A 15,516-nucleotide genomic window follows, 5' to 3' on the forward strand; every position below is an offset into this window, starting at 1 on the left:
GAAATAAGGGCTGTGTTGTGTTCTGTCAGGTAGCTTTGCTACCTCGCCCTCTCCACATTTATATGAGCTACCCACGACAGGTCCGGTAGCAAGTCAGACTGAGGACAGTTGCTGAGGACTAATACAAACCCTCCTCCTTCACGACTATTCAAAATCCTGCTCACTGGTCGGAAAGCCGATCAGATATATTTTTTTATTAAGTTCCTGGCAATTCTCCACCTCTGTCATTCCAAAAATGTAGAATATGCCAATCAAACAATCCTCAAATGTGATACAACCACCGTAAAGGCAGTGAAAAAGGAAGAGCGGAAGAGGAAAAGTAAGAAGCGCTGAACAGGTAGGTTCAGGTCTTACCTTGAAATTGTGGACTTTCTCATACTTGGTCGTGTGGACATTGTCCTTCAGGGTGGCTCGACGTACCAGCGAGGTGAGCTGTGAAAGGCAAACAGTTTGAGAGGTTTCCAGAAGGTGGCAGGGGACTTCTGGGTCCCTGACCCCATCCTCAAACCCATGCTGTGGCCAGAAGGTCATTCTGCGCACCATTCTTAGCCTTGTGTACCAGAGACGTCTTCCCCTCCCTGACTATGTACAACATGGTGGGTGGATACTAAAAGAGAAATTCCCCCTGTTTTCTCAGAGAACAGCTGAAGTGATGCCTACTTGGAGGACTGACAGAACTGGAGCGCAAGCTCAGAGAAGTCAACTCGGAGCAGCTCAGAGCTAGCCTGTACTCAGCACCGCTGCTGGCATCATTAAAATCAATGCAGCAGGTAAACCAAAACAAGCCAACGCACTCATTATCACAACAGCAGCAGGTAGAATCCACTAAGAATGCAAAGATCTGAAAGGAAAAAAATTTAAGTAGTTGGAGTATTCCTTTAAATAACAGTGCCACATAGTTTTGTCCTTACCCTGACCAGCACAGGGTTATGTTTGAAACAAGATTATTCCTAAAAAAATCCAGCTTGACTGTGTGCATCTATGCAGAGGAGGTGTGGAGGAGTTAACCCGCTCCTCTCTATGTTGCAGTGATACTGTCACTGGTGCTCAGACAAAACCCAGAGTGAATACAGGCCATGGGGGGGAAAGCAAGAGAGTGAGCGCGGGTGGAGCATTGTGTCACTGTGGAATTTGTCTCACATTAAGAAAAGTCCAATCAGAGAAAAGAACAGGCTCGGCTTTATCAACAGTGCTATAGTATATTCCTATTACCCCACAGGTAGAGTGAGATATGAGAGCAGCTCAATGTTGCTTGACGCTGCCACTGTCGTTCCAGGGTTGAGACTGAGCATTAATAATCTGAATGCTACAAAAACACATCTACCACATACAGAAAAAAATCATTACAAATCCCAAAATGTTAGGATATGGTGCAATCTACTAAGTCCTAAATGGTTGTAACTTTCAGAGTGAAAAACAACCATATCGGATCTGCATGTATTCAAAACAGCTATTTACCAAAAAATGTCATGTTACACAACAGAGCTTCCTTTCTATTAGTTAAAGAACACCATGCATTCCCTGAATATAATTTTAAACAAATGTGTTAGTGTTTAGTGTTCTCCACGTAATTGCTCAATAATGGCTGATCCCCTGGCTGTGAACGAACCCATTCTGTGTGAGGTGTAAAATGGAAAAACATTTACATTTCACACCTGTACAGGTTACCCATTTGTAAATAAGTGAAACAGGACTATATAAGCACCCCCTAATTATTATATTATTATTACAGTTGATCTAGGGCTATAATGCAAAGTGGTGCTGTTTAAAATGCCTCAATGACTGAGCAGCCATCCACTCAAAATGGCACTCAAATCAGACAGTGCTGCTCCACTCCAGTCCAATGTGGCAGAACAGAATTAGTCTCAATGGGAATATAAGGTCATCATGATGAAATTGAGTGCTAGACTGTGGATTGTTGCATCCACTACAATGTGGAAAACTCAGTTCCCACATATAATAGTTGGATTTAGAAGGTGGGTTGCTATGAATAAACAATGATCCAATATAAATGATATACAGTGCATTCTGAAAGTATTCAGACCTCTTGACTTTTTGTTGCGTTAGAGCCTTCTAAAATGTAGCAAATTGTCCCCCCCCCCCCATCAATCTACCCACAATACAACATGAAAGAAAACAGGTTTTTCAAAATGTTTTCAAAATAAAAATATAATTATCACATTTACATAAGTATTCAGACCATTTACTTTATTGAAGCACCTTTGGCAGTGATTACAGCCTCGTGTCTTCTTGGGTGTGACGCTACAAGCTTGGCACACCTGTATTTGGAGTCTCCTATTCTCTGCAGATCCTCTCAAGCTCTGTCAGGCCGGATGAGGCGCATCGCTGCACAAGTATTTTCAGGTCTCTCCAGAGATCTTCGATCAGGATCAAGTCCGGGCTCTGGCTGGGCCACTCAAGGACATTGAGACTTGTCCCGAAGCCACTCATGCGTTGTCATGGCTGGGTGCTTAGCGTCGTTGTCCTGTTGGAAGGTGAACCTTCACCCTAGACGGAGGTCCAGAGCAGGTTTTCATCAAGGAGCTCTGTACTTTTCTCCGTTCATCTTTCCCTCAATCCTGACTAGTCTCCCAGTGTCTGCCACTGAAGAACATCCCCACAGCATGTTGCTGCCACCACCATGCTTCACCGTAGGGATGGTGCCAGGTTTCCTCCAGACGTGACACTTGGCATTAATGCCAAAGAGTTCAATCTTGGTTTCATCAGACCAGAGAATCTTGTTTTTATCTGAATAAAATAAAAAAGCATATTTCCCCCTTTCTGGAGCAAGAGTGGCTATACTGAGCGTAAAAGTGATAATTTGAGTTATTTGGCAACTTTAGTTGTGAAGGATACAAACCTTTGAATGACTTAGAATACAAAAGTGTGTAGACACCTGCTCATCAAACATCTCATTCCAAAATCATGGATTTGATCCCCTCTGTTGCTATAACAGCCTCCACTCTTCTGGGAAGGCTTCCACTAGATGTTGGAACATTGCTGTGGGGACTTGCTTCCATTCACCACAAGAGCATTAGTGAGGTCGGGCACTGATTTAGGGCGATTTGGCCTGGCTCGCAGTCAGTGTTCCAATTTATTCCAACTGTGTTCAACGGGGTTGAGGTCAGGGCTCTGTACAGGCCAGTCAAGTTATTCCACACCGATCTCAACAAACCATTGCTGTATGGACCTCGCTATGTGCACGGGGGCATTGTCATGCTGAAACAGGAAAGGGCCTTCCCCAAACTGTTGCAAGCACATGATTTAATATATGTACACCTAATTGCAGCCAAAACATCCTTTTATCCTACAGCTATTGTAAGCAGAAATCACGAACCTATAAACCAGAGTTACACTGTTAGCACTGAGGTGGTGTGCAATCGTAGGAAGACCACTTTATGCAGCTGCACTATCAGCTCCAATGTAAATAACATAAGAAAGTCTACCTCTGATAATCTTCCCAGTAAAGCATTAAAAACAATCAAGCAACCAAGAAAAGTGCTAAAAACAATTGCCCATAACTAACATATGTAGCCTAAGAAACAAGGTCCATGAAGAATGTGAGATGACTCACATTCTGATCTCTGACACTCACTTAGATAATACCTTTGACGATACAGTGGTAGCAATATGGTTATAACATCTACCGAAAAGACAGAAATGCCAACGAAGGTGGTGTTGCGGTCTACATTCAGAACCACATTCCTGTAAAGCTTAGACGATCTAATGTTAAAATACTGCTGAAGTAATATGGCTACAGGTTCATCTTCCTCACCTAAAGTCCATTCTTGTGGGAAGCTGCTATAGACCACCAACTGCTAACAGCCAGTATTTGGATAGTGAAAGGCTTGATCATTTATGTGATCAGAAGTATATTTTCTGGGTGATTTAAATATTGACTGGCTATCAAAGCTGCCCACTAAGGAAAAAAAAAAAGTCAAACTGTAACCAGTGCCTGCAACCTGCATCAGGTTGTCAGTCAACCTACCAAGGTATTTTACAAACAGCACAGGAATTCAATCATCAACATGTATTGATCACATTTTTAAAAACGCTGCAGATATATTTGCTTTAAAGCAGCATCCAAATCACGTAATGATCACAATATAAATAGCCATCTAGGAAAAACAAAGTTCCATAGGCTGGGCCTGATATAGTATAAGAGGTCATACAATAAGTTTTGAAGTGATTCATATGCGGATGTAAGGTGAGTGAGGTGCACATGACACATTTATGAAACAACTTATTCCAGTTACTAATAAAGCACGCACCCATTAAGAAAATGAGAGTAAAAACCTAAATCCCCTTGGATTGATGAGGAATTAAAAACTTGTATGGTTGAGAGGGATGAGGCAAAAGGTATGGCAATTAAGTTCTGGCAGCCCAACTGATTGGCAAACGTACTGCAAATTAAGGAATCATGTGACTAAACTAAATAAACTACACTATGAAACAAATCAATTATATAAAAGAATGATAGTAAAAAGATACAACAACTGAAATTACCTTAAATTAAATGTTGGGGGGAAAAAAGCCAACTCCGCTCCATCATTTATTGAATCAGATGGCTCATTCATCACAAAGCCCACTGATATTGCAAACTACTTTAATTACTTATGAGCAAACTTAGGGATGACATGCCAGCAACAAACGCTGATACCACACATCCAAGTATATCGGACCAAATTATGAAAAGACAAGAACTGTACTTTTGAATTATGTAAAGTCAGTGTGGAGGAGGTAAAAAAATAAAATAATTGTCCATCAACAATGACAAGCCACCAGAGTCTGACAATCATGATGGAAAATTACTGAGTATAATAGCAGACTATACTGCCACATCTTCAATTTAAGCCTACTAGAGAGCGTGTGCCCTCAGGCCTGGAGGGAGGATAAAGTCATTCTGCTACCCAAGAATAGTAAAGCCCCCTTTACTGGCTCAGATAGCCGACCAATTAGCCTGTTGCCAACCCTTAGTAAACTTTTGGAAAAAAATTGTGTTTGACCAGATTCAATGCTATTTCACAGTAGACAGATTGGCAACAGCATTTCAGCATGCTTATAGAGAAGGACATTCAATAAGCACAGCACTTACACAAATGACTGATGAATGGCTGAGAGAAATTGATTACAAAATTATTGTGGGGGCCATCTTCTTAGACTTCAGTGCAGCTTTTGACAGTAATGATCATAGTCTGCTGCTGGAAAAACGTATGCGTTGTGGCTTTACACCCCCCCCTGCTATATTGTGGATAAAGAGTTACTTGTCTAACGGAACACAGAGGGTGTTCTTGAATGGAAGCCTATCAAATATAATCAAGTCAAAATCAGGACCCTTGCTTTTTTACATTTTTACTAATGACATACCACTGACTTTGAGTAAAGCCAGAGTTTCTATGTATGTGGATGACTAAACACGTCAGCTACAACAACTGAAATGACTGCAACACTCAGAGCTGCAGTTAGCTTCAGAGTGGGACGCAAAGGAAAAAGTTTGCTCGAAGTATTTCTAAAACTCAAAGTATTGTATTTGGGACAAATCATTCACTAAACCCGAAACCGCAACTTAAACTTGTAATAAATCATATGGAAATTGAGATGACTAAACTGCTTGGAGTAGCACTAGATTGTAAACTGTCATGGTCAAAACATATTGATGCAGAAGTAGCTAAGATGGGGAGAAGGCTGTCTATAATAAAGTGATGCTCTGCCTTCTTAACAACACTATCAACAAGGCAGGTCCTACAGGCTCTAGTTTTGTGGCACCTGGACTACTGCTTTGGCAGCAGCTAATGGGGATCCATAATACAAAATCGTCTAGAATGTCATTGTACACTGTAACGTTAAGATTTCCCTTAACTGGAACATTATTCTTCCTCCACCAAACTGTACAGTTGACATTATGCATTGGGGCAAGTAGCGTTCTCCTGTCATCAGATGGCGAAGTGTGTCATCACTCCAGATAATGCATTTTCACTGCTCCAGAGTCCAATGGCGGCGAGCTTTACACCACTCCAGCCGACACTTGGCATTGCACATGGCGATCTTAGGCTTGTGTGCGGATGCTCTGCCATGGAAACCCATTTCATGAAGCACTCAACGAACAGTTATTGTGCTGACGTTGCTTCCAGAGGCAGTTTGGAACTGCGTAGTGAGTGTTGCAACCGAAGACAGACAATTTTTACGCGCTACACGCTTCGGCGGTTCCATTCTCTGAGCTTGTGTGGCCTACCACTTCGCGGCTAAGCCGTTGATACTCCTAGACATTTCCACTTCAAAATAAGAGCACTTAGTTGACTAGGGCAGCTCTTGCATGGCAGAAATTTGACGAACTGACTTGTTGAAAAGGTGGCATCCTACAACGGTGCCACGTTGGAAAGTCCCCGAGCTCTTCAGTAAGGCCATTCTACTGCCAATGTTCCATCTATGGAGATTGCATAGCTGTTCAACTGATTTTTTAAAATATAGTTCCGCTGTACAGCTCAAATTTTATACACCGGTCAGCAACAGGTGTGGCGAAAATAGCCGAACCCACTAATTTGAAGGGGTGTCCACATACTTTTGCATATATAGTGTATGAACACCAGGGGAATTTACACAAGATAAACTAAGAATTATATATATACACAGCAGTAGATACACTAGAGTGAGTCCAGTATATAAATAAATGTGTGTTGTGTTTAACCTCTCTGCGCACTGAACCCGCTAGCGGGGCTGAAATTCCACAACATACGGTGATCGCTACATAAAGTCATATTAAACATTCATGAATATACAAGTGTCTCACATGTATCGAAAGCCTAGAATCTTGCTAATCCAGTGCGTTGTCAGATTTAAAAAAGGATTTACTGCAAAAGAATACGATGCGATTATCTGAGCATAGAGCCCCATAAAAAACTATTTTAACCAGCACAGGCGTAACATAATCACAAACTGCATTAAAATAAATTGTTTAAATTTGACGATCTTCGTCTGTTTGCAATTATAATGCTCATTGTTACACAATGAATGATCTTTTGTTTGATCAAATCTGTTTTTATAGCCTAACACGAAACATTTTGTGAACCGCTTGTGTCGTGAATTCCATCTCATTCCATTTGACGACGACACATTCCAGGTAAATAAACCACACAGAACGTGACTTTCCTAGTCATGTTTGGTTTCACTGCAATCAACTGGTTTGTTTGTAACACAATCAAACCTGATGGGTCATTTCGCGGGACGTATTGACTGAAAGAAACCGATTTGAAGACAACCAGTCATGATTGTGCACCAATGATTTGCCCGCTGTTTCGTTGATTGACTGTCTTTTAACCCAATGACCACTGATCGTCTTGAAATCTAGCTGGGTAGATTGCCAATGAGCTGAGGTAAACGGCAGTAGGTCATGTTTATGTGTTGCAAGACCAACCCATGTAGTAAGCTCCAGCGTAAAGTGAGTCATTCGCAATTGAAGTTTCATACCGGAAGGAGAAACACATATTACGCACTGCATTGTTTGGTAAACGCGCAGATTCAGCTGTTTACATATCATTCATTATGGCGACCAAGTCAGGGAAAGCTAAATCTAAGTCTAAATATACAGATGTACACACAATTTTAGAATTAATTGATTGGTGAAAGTGAGACAGAGATTGTTGTAGGACGATTCATTTAGCGATATTTTTTGAACGGGAGAGGACATCGTTTTGGACTGGAAAAGTTCTTATCATGCCAATGCCCTTGTTTGAAATTAATATTATAAAATTTTATGTGATTTTTTTTACATTTTAGAAGCAATATATAAACATGTAATGTCATGAAATGTGAGATGTGTGTGTCTGCCACCCCACCCCACCCCCAAATGAAAAATAGCCTATTTGAGGCTGTTGAGGGGAGGGCAGGCCCACAACAATGGCCAAAGTAAAATGGAGACAGTAGATCTAGCTGAAATGTCATAATATAAAAAGGAGACAGTAGATCTAGCAGGTCATAATAATATATTCAACCTTATGTTCCCTGTACTCTATATATACAGTGGGGCAAAAAAGTATTTAGTCAGCCACCAATTGTGCATGTTCTCCCACTTAAAGATGAGAGGCCTGTAATTTTCATCATAGGTACACTTCAACTATGACAGACAAAATGAGTAGGATTTCTAATGAATTTATTTGCAAACTATGGTGGTAAATAAGTATAGATTTTTTTTTTTACATGTTTTTTTCATTGTATTATCTAAACCAGATCTATTGTGTTATATTCTCCTACATTCAATTCACATTTACAAACTTCAGTGTTTTCTTTCAAATGGTACCAAGAATATGCATATCCTTGGTTCTGTGCCTGAGCTACAGGATGTTAGATTTGGTTACGTCTTCAGGCGGAAATTGAAAAAAGTAGGGGGGTAGCTGTAAGAGGTTAAACAGTGTAACTAAAATACAATGTACATTAGTAGAAATATTAGAACAAGCTATGTTTGGGGATACAGTATTTAAAGTGTGAAACGGGAAGTGACTAGTGGTTTAATATCTCAAGTAATATTGGAACAGTGGTGGAAAGTACTTAAGTAAAAAATACTTTAAAGTCCTACTTCAGTCGTTTTTAGAGCTTTTGTACTTCATGTTTATATTTGAAAACTTTTACTCTACTACATTCCTAAAGAAAATATGGACTTTTTACTCCCATACGTTTTCCGACTCCAAAAAGTACTTCCATTGACACCGGGTGCTGTAGTCCTAGTTGGGAGGCAGCATGGCGCCGGTGACGCATTGGGCTGTCCGCACCTACCCTTTGGAGAGCCATGCGGTTGAGGGCGGAGCAGTTGCTGGACAAGGAGGTGATGCCGCCTGACAGAATGCTCTCAATGCTGAGCCTCTAGAAGTTTGTGAGGGTCATGCTGAGTTTCTTCAGCTACCTGAGGTTTTAGAGGCATTGTTGGGGGCATGCTCCCTCTTTCGTCTTCTGTATTCCACAATAAGCTCCTTTTTTTTGTTGAGTGAGAGGTTATTTTCATAGCACCACTCCACCAGGGCTCTAAACTCCTCCCTGTAGGCTGTCTCGTCATTGTTGGTAATCAGGCCTACAAACTGTTGTGTCATCAGCAAACTTCATGATCGAGTTGCCACACAGTCATGGGTGAACAGGGAGTACAGCAGGGGGCTGAGCACACACCTCTGGGGTGGAGGAACTTGTATTTATTATAAATTCCCATTAGCTGCTGCACTCTTCCTGGGGTCAAGCAAAATCATGGCAGTTATACAATTTTAAAAACAATACATTCCACAACACATTAAGTGTGTGCCCTCAGGCCCCTTCAATACATAATTACAACACAAAAGCCATGTGTACGGGTGTGTATAGCGAGTATGTTATCTTGTGTATGTATGCATGCGTCTGTGCCTATGCGTGTGTTGCTTCACAGTCCCTGCTGTTCCATAAGGTGTATTTCTATAATTTTTTAAAAATCTAATTTTACTAGTTGCATGAGTTACTTGCTGTAGAATAGAGTTCCATGTAGTCATGGCTCTATGTAGTACTGTCTACCTCCCATAGTCTGTTCTGGACTGTGAAGCCAGGTACCCACCTTCCTTACCTGGATTCTGTTGGATAGGCTTCCATTAAATGTTAAAATGTTCAACACAAAAAGCTTATTTCTCTGAAATCTTGTGCACAGATTTGTTTACATCTTCGTTAGTGAGCATTTTTCTTTTGCCAAGATACACCCGTCAGGTGGATGGGTTAGCATATCAAGAAGCTGATTAAACAGCATGATCATTACATAGTTGCAGCTTGTGCTGCAACTAACCATTTTCATGTAGACTTGATAGTGTTTTGGATGACCCTGCTGCGCTTCAGCTTCAGTTCAGACTGATGGTCTGACATTCTCCTGTAGAATTCTCAATATATAATCATGAATTATGCTCTGTTCTATTAAGGCAAGTTGTCCAAATCCTGAGGCAGCAAAGCAACCCCAAACCATCACCATGCTTGACCGTTGATAAGGTTCTCACTGTTCTTACTGTTTGCTAATTTATTACATTTACATAAATATTCAGTCCCATTACTTGTTTCTCATGGCCTGAGAGTCCTTTAGGTGCCTTTTGGCAAACTCCAAGCGGCTGTCCGTCTGGCCACTCTACCATAAAGGCCTGATTGGTGGAGTGCTGCAGAGATGGTTGTCCTTCTAGAAGGTTCTCCCACCTCCACAGAAGAACTCTGGAGCTCTGTCGTGGTGACCATCAGGTTCTTGGTCACCTGACCAAGGCCCTTCTCCCCCAATTGCTCAGTTTGGCCAGGCGGCCAGGTCTAGGAAGAGTCTTATGGTGGTTCTAAACTTCCATTTAAGAATGAGGCCACTGTGTTCTTGGGGACCTTCAAATTATGCAGAATATTTTTTGTACACTTCCCCAGATCTGTGCCTCGACACAATCCTTTCTCGGCGCTCTAAGGACAATTCCTTTGACCTCATGGCTTGGTTTTTTCTCTGACATGCACGGTCAACTGTGCAACCTTATATAGACAGCTGTGTGTCTTTCCAAATCATGTCCAATCAATTGAATTTACCACAGGTGTACTCCAATCAAGTTGTAGAAACATCAAGGATGCTTAATGGAAAAAGGATGCACCGGAGCTCAATTTCGAGTCTCATAGCAAAGGATCTGAATAAGGCACATGACAGCCCACTTAGAGTTTGCCAAAAGGCACCTAGAGGACTCTCAGACCATGAGAAACAAGATTATCTGGTTTGATGAAACCAAGTTTGAACTATTTGGCCTGAATGCCAAATCTGGAGGAAACCTGGCACCATCCCTACGGTGAATGATGGTGGTGGCAGCATCACGCTATGAGGATAATTTTCAGCAGCAGGGACTGGGAGATTAGTCAGGATCGAGGGAAAGATTAATGGAGCAAAGTACAGATAGATCCTTGACAAAAACCTGCTCCAGAGCACTCAGGACCTCAGACTGGGGCGAAGATTCACCTTCTATCAGGACAACAACCCTAAGCACACAGCCAAGAAAATGCAGGAGTGGCTTCGGGACAAGTCTCTGAATGTCCGTGAGTGGCCCAGCCAGAGACTGGACGTGAACCCAATCAAACATCTCTGGAGAGACCTGAAAATAACTCTGCAGCGTCACTCCCCATCCAAGCCGACAGAGCTTGAGAGGATCTGTATGGGAGAATGGGAGAGGTTCCCCAAATAAAGGTGTGCTAAACTTGAAGCGTCATACCCAAGAAGACTTGAGGCTGTAATTGCTGCCAAAACGTGCTTCAATAAAGTACTGAGTAAAGGGCCTGAAAACTTACGTAAATAGTATATTTCAGTCTTATATTTTTAATACATTTGTTTTTTCTTCATCATAATGGGGTATTGTGTGTAGATTGATGAGGGGAAAAAACTATTTAATACATTTTTGAATAAGGCTGTCGCATAACAAAATGAGGAAAAAGTCAAGGTGTATGAATACTTTCAGAATGCACTGTATACACACAACCACACACCAGCAAAAGTTGTCTACTTTTTTTCTAGTAGAGCTGGGAATTACTTGACATGGAACATTTTTTACTTCTGCCTGGTTTTCACATTGGATTCATTTCAGCATCTGCTCCATTTGTTTCCTTTTCTAGTACAGTAAAATACTGACATTTTCAGGACAGTGTGAGATTGTTCCTTACCCCTTTCTCCTCGTCAACCCGCTCTCCCTGTGGAGCAGGCCCATCGGGAACCTCCTTGCACACGGGCAAGTGTTTCTTCAGCGTGGGCTCCTTGTTGAGTGTTGTGTAGCCAATGTGCTCATAGATTGGGTTAATGGTCATCTTAGCGATGTACTCTGCTGCCTTGGTCTCGATGTAGAGTGTGATCAGCCCATCTGTCACAAGGTCATGGATGGACTCAAAGCGCTTCTCCCCGACAAAGTGTTTCCCATCATGGTAGAGGCGGAAGTTCTTGGTTTGATTTCCAAAGCTGGATCCAGGATAGAAGAGGAAGAGGAAGACAAAAAATTGTAAAAAATCTGTGACAATCAGTTTCCATGGGTAGGAGAGCGTTTTTACACCCTGTCTTAGCCGGGGAGAATAAGGAGGCCGTACAGCTGGGTGGAAAAAGGAAAATCTTTGGATGATTACACACACACACACACACACACACACACACACACACACACACACACACACACACACACACACACACACACACACACACACCTGAGAAGAGCCGACACTAAAGGAATAAAATCCCTTTGCCTGCCTCCGTTTCCTCATACCCTAGATCAGTGGAAAACAAAATGAAATAATTTTCACAAAAGCTCTAAGAGGTTTTTATATCCATTAATGCAGCTAGATCAAATAATTTATTCCCTGAATTTAGTGGTTATAAATAATGGAGACCTTTATTAGAGCTGGTCAATACAGCAAGTGTATAGCAAATGCAAAAAAAATAAAAATAAAATAAAAATAAGTACATCCTCATCTCACAGGAAAAAGGCCTCTCATGCCGCAAAAGAGCCAAACAACAAATCAGTATATCCCATCACTGTGCACAACATGAGCCAGAACAATGCAAGGAATTCTTCATCATTGGGTAGAAGCCAGAGACCAATATTTCAATCTCATCTGTCAATGGGAAATAAGGGGAGATGCTTCAAAGAACTCAGGGGACTAAACGAACTAGCTAAGAATCCTTACCAGACCCAAAGTTCATTACCTAACCCAAAATACAACCTTTCCAAATTCAGAACCAAGGCAGCCCATAGTGGGGCACCATTTTCCACCCACCCTTACACAGGAGGTGATTATATATGGAAATCAACTATAGCAGAGAATCAGCAAGGGTGAGGCACTTAAGCAGAGAGAAAAGAACACCTTCTTGTTCTTCTATCAGATATCCAGGAGGAAGCAATGCGGTTTATTGGCATTTCAAAACCTCATTGCTTGAGAATTTCAAACGCTGCCCTAGTATATAAAAATACTCAGAGCCCAAAACACTCATTACCTCTGCTTTAGCATGACCAAAGGAGATAGGGATGGAAAGTGTTTGAGGGAAGCCTCAGACCGAAAAATAAATAAATAAAGCCCCATACCATTATTCCTCCTCCACCAAACTTTACAGTTGGCACTATGTGTTTGTCTGTTGGACTGCCAGATGGTGAATCGTGATTCATCACGTCATAGAACGCGTTTCAACTGCACCGGTGTCCAATGGCGGTGAACTTCACAGCACTCCAGCCGACGCATGGCATTGCGCATGATGTTCTTAGGCTTGTGTGAGGCTGCTCAGCCATGGAAAACCATTTCATGAAGCTCCCGACGAACAGTTATTATGTGGACGTTGCTTCCAGAGGCAGTTTGGAACTCAGTAGTGAGTGCTGCAACCGAGGACAGACGATTTTTAAGCACTACGCGCTTAAGCACTGGCCGGTCACGGCCGTTCACTACCACTTCTCGGCTGAGCCGTTGTTGCTCCTAGACGTTTCCACTTCACAATAACAGCACTTCGAGTTTACTGGGGCAGCTCTAGCAAGGCAGAAACTTGACTAACTGACTCGTTGGAAAGGTTGCATCCTATGACGGTGCCACGTTAAAAGTGACTGAGCTCTTCAATAAGGCCATTCTACTGCCAATGTTTGTCTATGTGTCCAATTGTATACACCTGTCAGCAACAGGTGTGGATGAAATAGCTGAATCCACTCATTTGATGGGGTGTCCACATACCTTTGTATATATAGCGTACCTAACGGGTTCCTAAAATTCAAAATCAAATAACGAAATGATTCATTTTATGATGATCTTAAAGCAATTCCATATGTTAGCTTAGTAGAACCCCAGCCCTACCAAATTACTTAGACTTGAGGTTAAATAACAAAGTTGTAAAAATGTGTTAATCATTTTAAAAATGACCTCCTGTGTGGCGCAGCAGTCTAAGGCACTGCATCACAGTGCTTGAGGCATTTACTACAGACCCGGATTCGAGGCTCTCTCACAGGTGGCCGTGACACCCATGAGGCGTCGTAAAATTGGCCCTGCGTCTTTCGGATTAAGGGAGGGTTTGGCCGGCCAAAACCTCCCTTAAAATTGGGGAGAAAAAAAGTGGTGAAACTCCAAACAAACAAAAAAATTAAGTTTAAAAACTAACCAAAAACAAGTCATGAATCACACTCTTTTGGAAAGTTAATCTGTAGAAAGGTTGTGCGTGTGCCTAACCGTAGGGCCAGTGTGTAGGTCCCAGGCTGCCTCTGGCTCTCCCTGATGAGGTAACTGCCCTCTGCCACACTCAGCAGCTGGTCAGCCTCCTCTCTGGAGACCATCCCATGGTACCTGGGGAGAAGACAGAACATTGGAAATACTGATACTGACTGGATAAACAGCTAGTTTTGTATATAAATTCCAAATGGAAATAAGCCAACTTACTCTCTCCCATAGTATTTGGGCCGGTTATCCACCTGAAAGCAAATAAATATTCCATTGTTAAGTAAAAAATAGACAGACTCGTTTTCGGATTGTCAAAGTTAGACAACCAGATGAGAACTAAGTCATTCCAATAGTACTCTACTTGCATCAGCTATAACACTGTGATGCATTACCGTAGGGCACTATTTAACGTCATGGAGGATAAAGTAAAGAATTATCCACCGTATGCTGTGCGACTTGACTACTGTGAAGACGTATAGCAAACTTTAACAGGATCTAATGCCCACTAGCCCATCTAGTGTTTCAGAGGAAGGTCACTGGCCAAGCACCATAGTCAGAGAATGCTAGCAGGCACAGGTGTCCATCTAGGGACTGGCCAAGCCGGAATGTAATACTCAATGTGGCGGCGAGAACAGAACACATTTTGCATCGCTTCTCACACTCATGCAAGCCTTTGCTTTTATATATTCAACTGGCTATGAAGTAAAATAAATATCTGTGAAATATCTGTCATCCCTTCTATGGAAAAGTGACAAGACTGTCATGACTTTCCCTCACGGGTGAGGATCAAAGATCGCAGCAGCCCCCGCCCCCCCACCTGAGGAATAACGACTTATCGACCAGTCGCAAATGGTTTCTAACTTTCTCCCTCTCAGTATCCAAGAATGGAATGTGAGAGGTTCTACAGAGGTTCTTGCCCAAAGAACTTAAACATCCAAAAATGGATAATGAAACAATATTCCTAACATAAAGAATGTGGGAAATGGTCGGTGGTGATCCAAACAATGATTATGTCATATCATTTGTGATATCATTAAAGACGTTATAACGGAAACATTGTAACTTTACAAGCTTTCACAATGTATGTCAGAGTTACATCTAAATGTTGTAAAACTTATGATTAAATATGAAACTATTTGTGAGAAGATGAAATGGGATTTTAGCCATGTCAGTAACCACACGGACATGGACATTATGCCAAAAGGATGGAACACCCCTTTTTCCAGAGTGCTTATAAAAAGGACTCCTAATGAAATTTACATGACACCAGAAAACGTGGAGCGGTGGCTACACATTGAAATGCTTGCCATTTAAATAGAGACCAAAAGCTGCCGGGTTGTTACCGGTGTG

General features: G+C 41.8%; 1 protein-coding gene across 1 annotated transcript in view; it reads right to left on the reverse strand.

Annotated features, from left to right (window-relative positions):
• LOC109899556 (N-chimaerin) overlaps window positions 1-15,516 on the reverse strand; it is a 53,870-nt gene that overhangs the window by 18,465 nt on the left and 19,889 nt on the right. Inside the window, exons 5-8 of the mRNA XM_020494895.2 lie at window positions 14,386-14,417; window positions 14,179-14,292; window positions 11,656-11,944; window positions 355-432 (exon numbers count right to left, since the gene is read on the reverse strand). Of these exons, the coding sequence (XP_020350484.1) occupies window positions 355-432; window positions 11,656-11,944; window positions 14,179-14,292; window positions 14,386-14,417 (513 nt within the window). The remainder of the gene's footprint in view (window positions 1-354; window positions 433-11,655; window positions 11,945-14,178; window positions 14,293-14,385; window positions 14,418-15,516) is intronic.

The sequence above is a fragment of the Oncorhynchus kisutch genome, linkage group LG11, assembly GCF_002021735.2.
Source record: "Oncorhynchus kisutch isolate 150728-3 linkage group LG11, Okis_V2, whole genome shotgun sequence".
In the NCBI taxonomy this organism is placed as follows: Eukaryota; Metazoa; Chordata; class Actinopteri; order Salmoniformes; family Salmonidae; genus Oncorhynchus; species Oncorhynchus kisutch.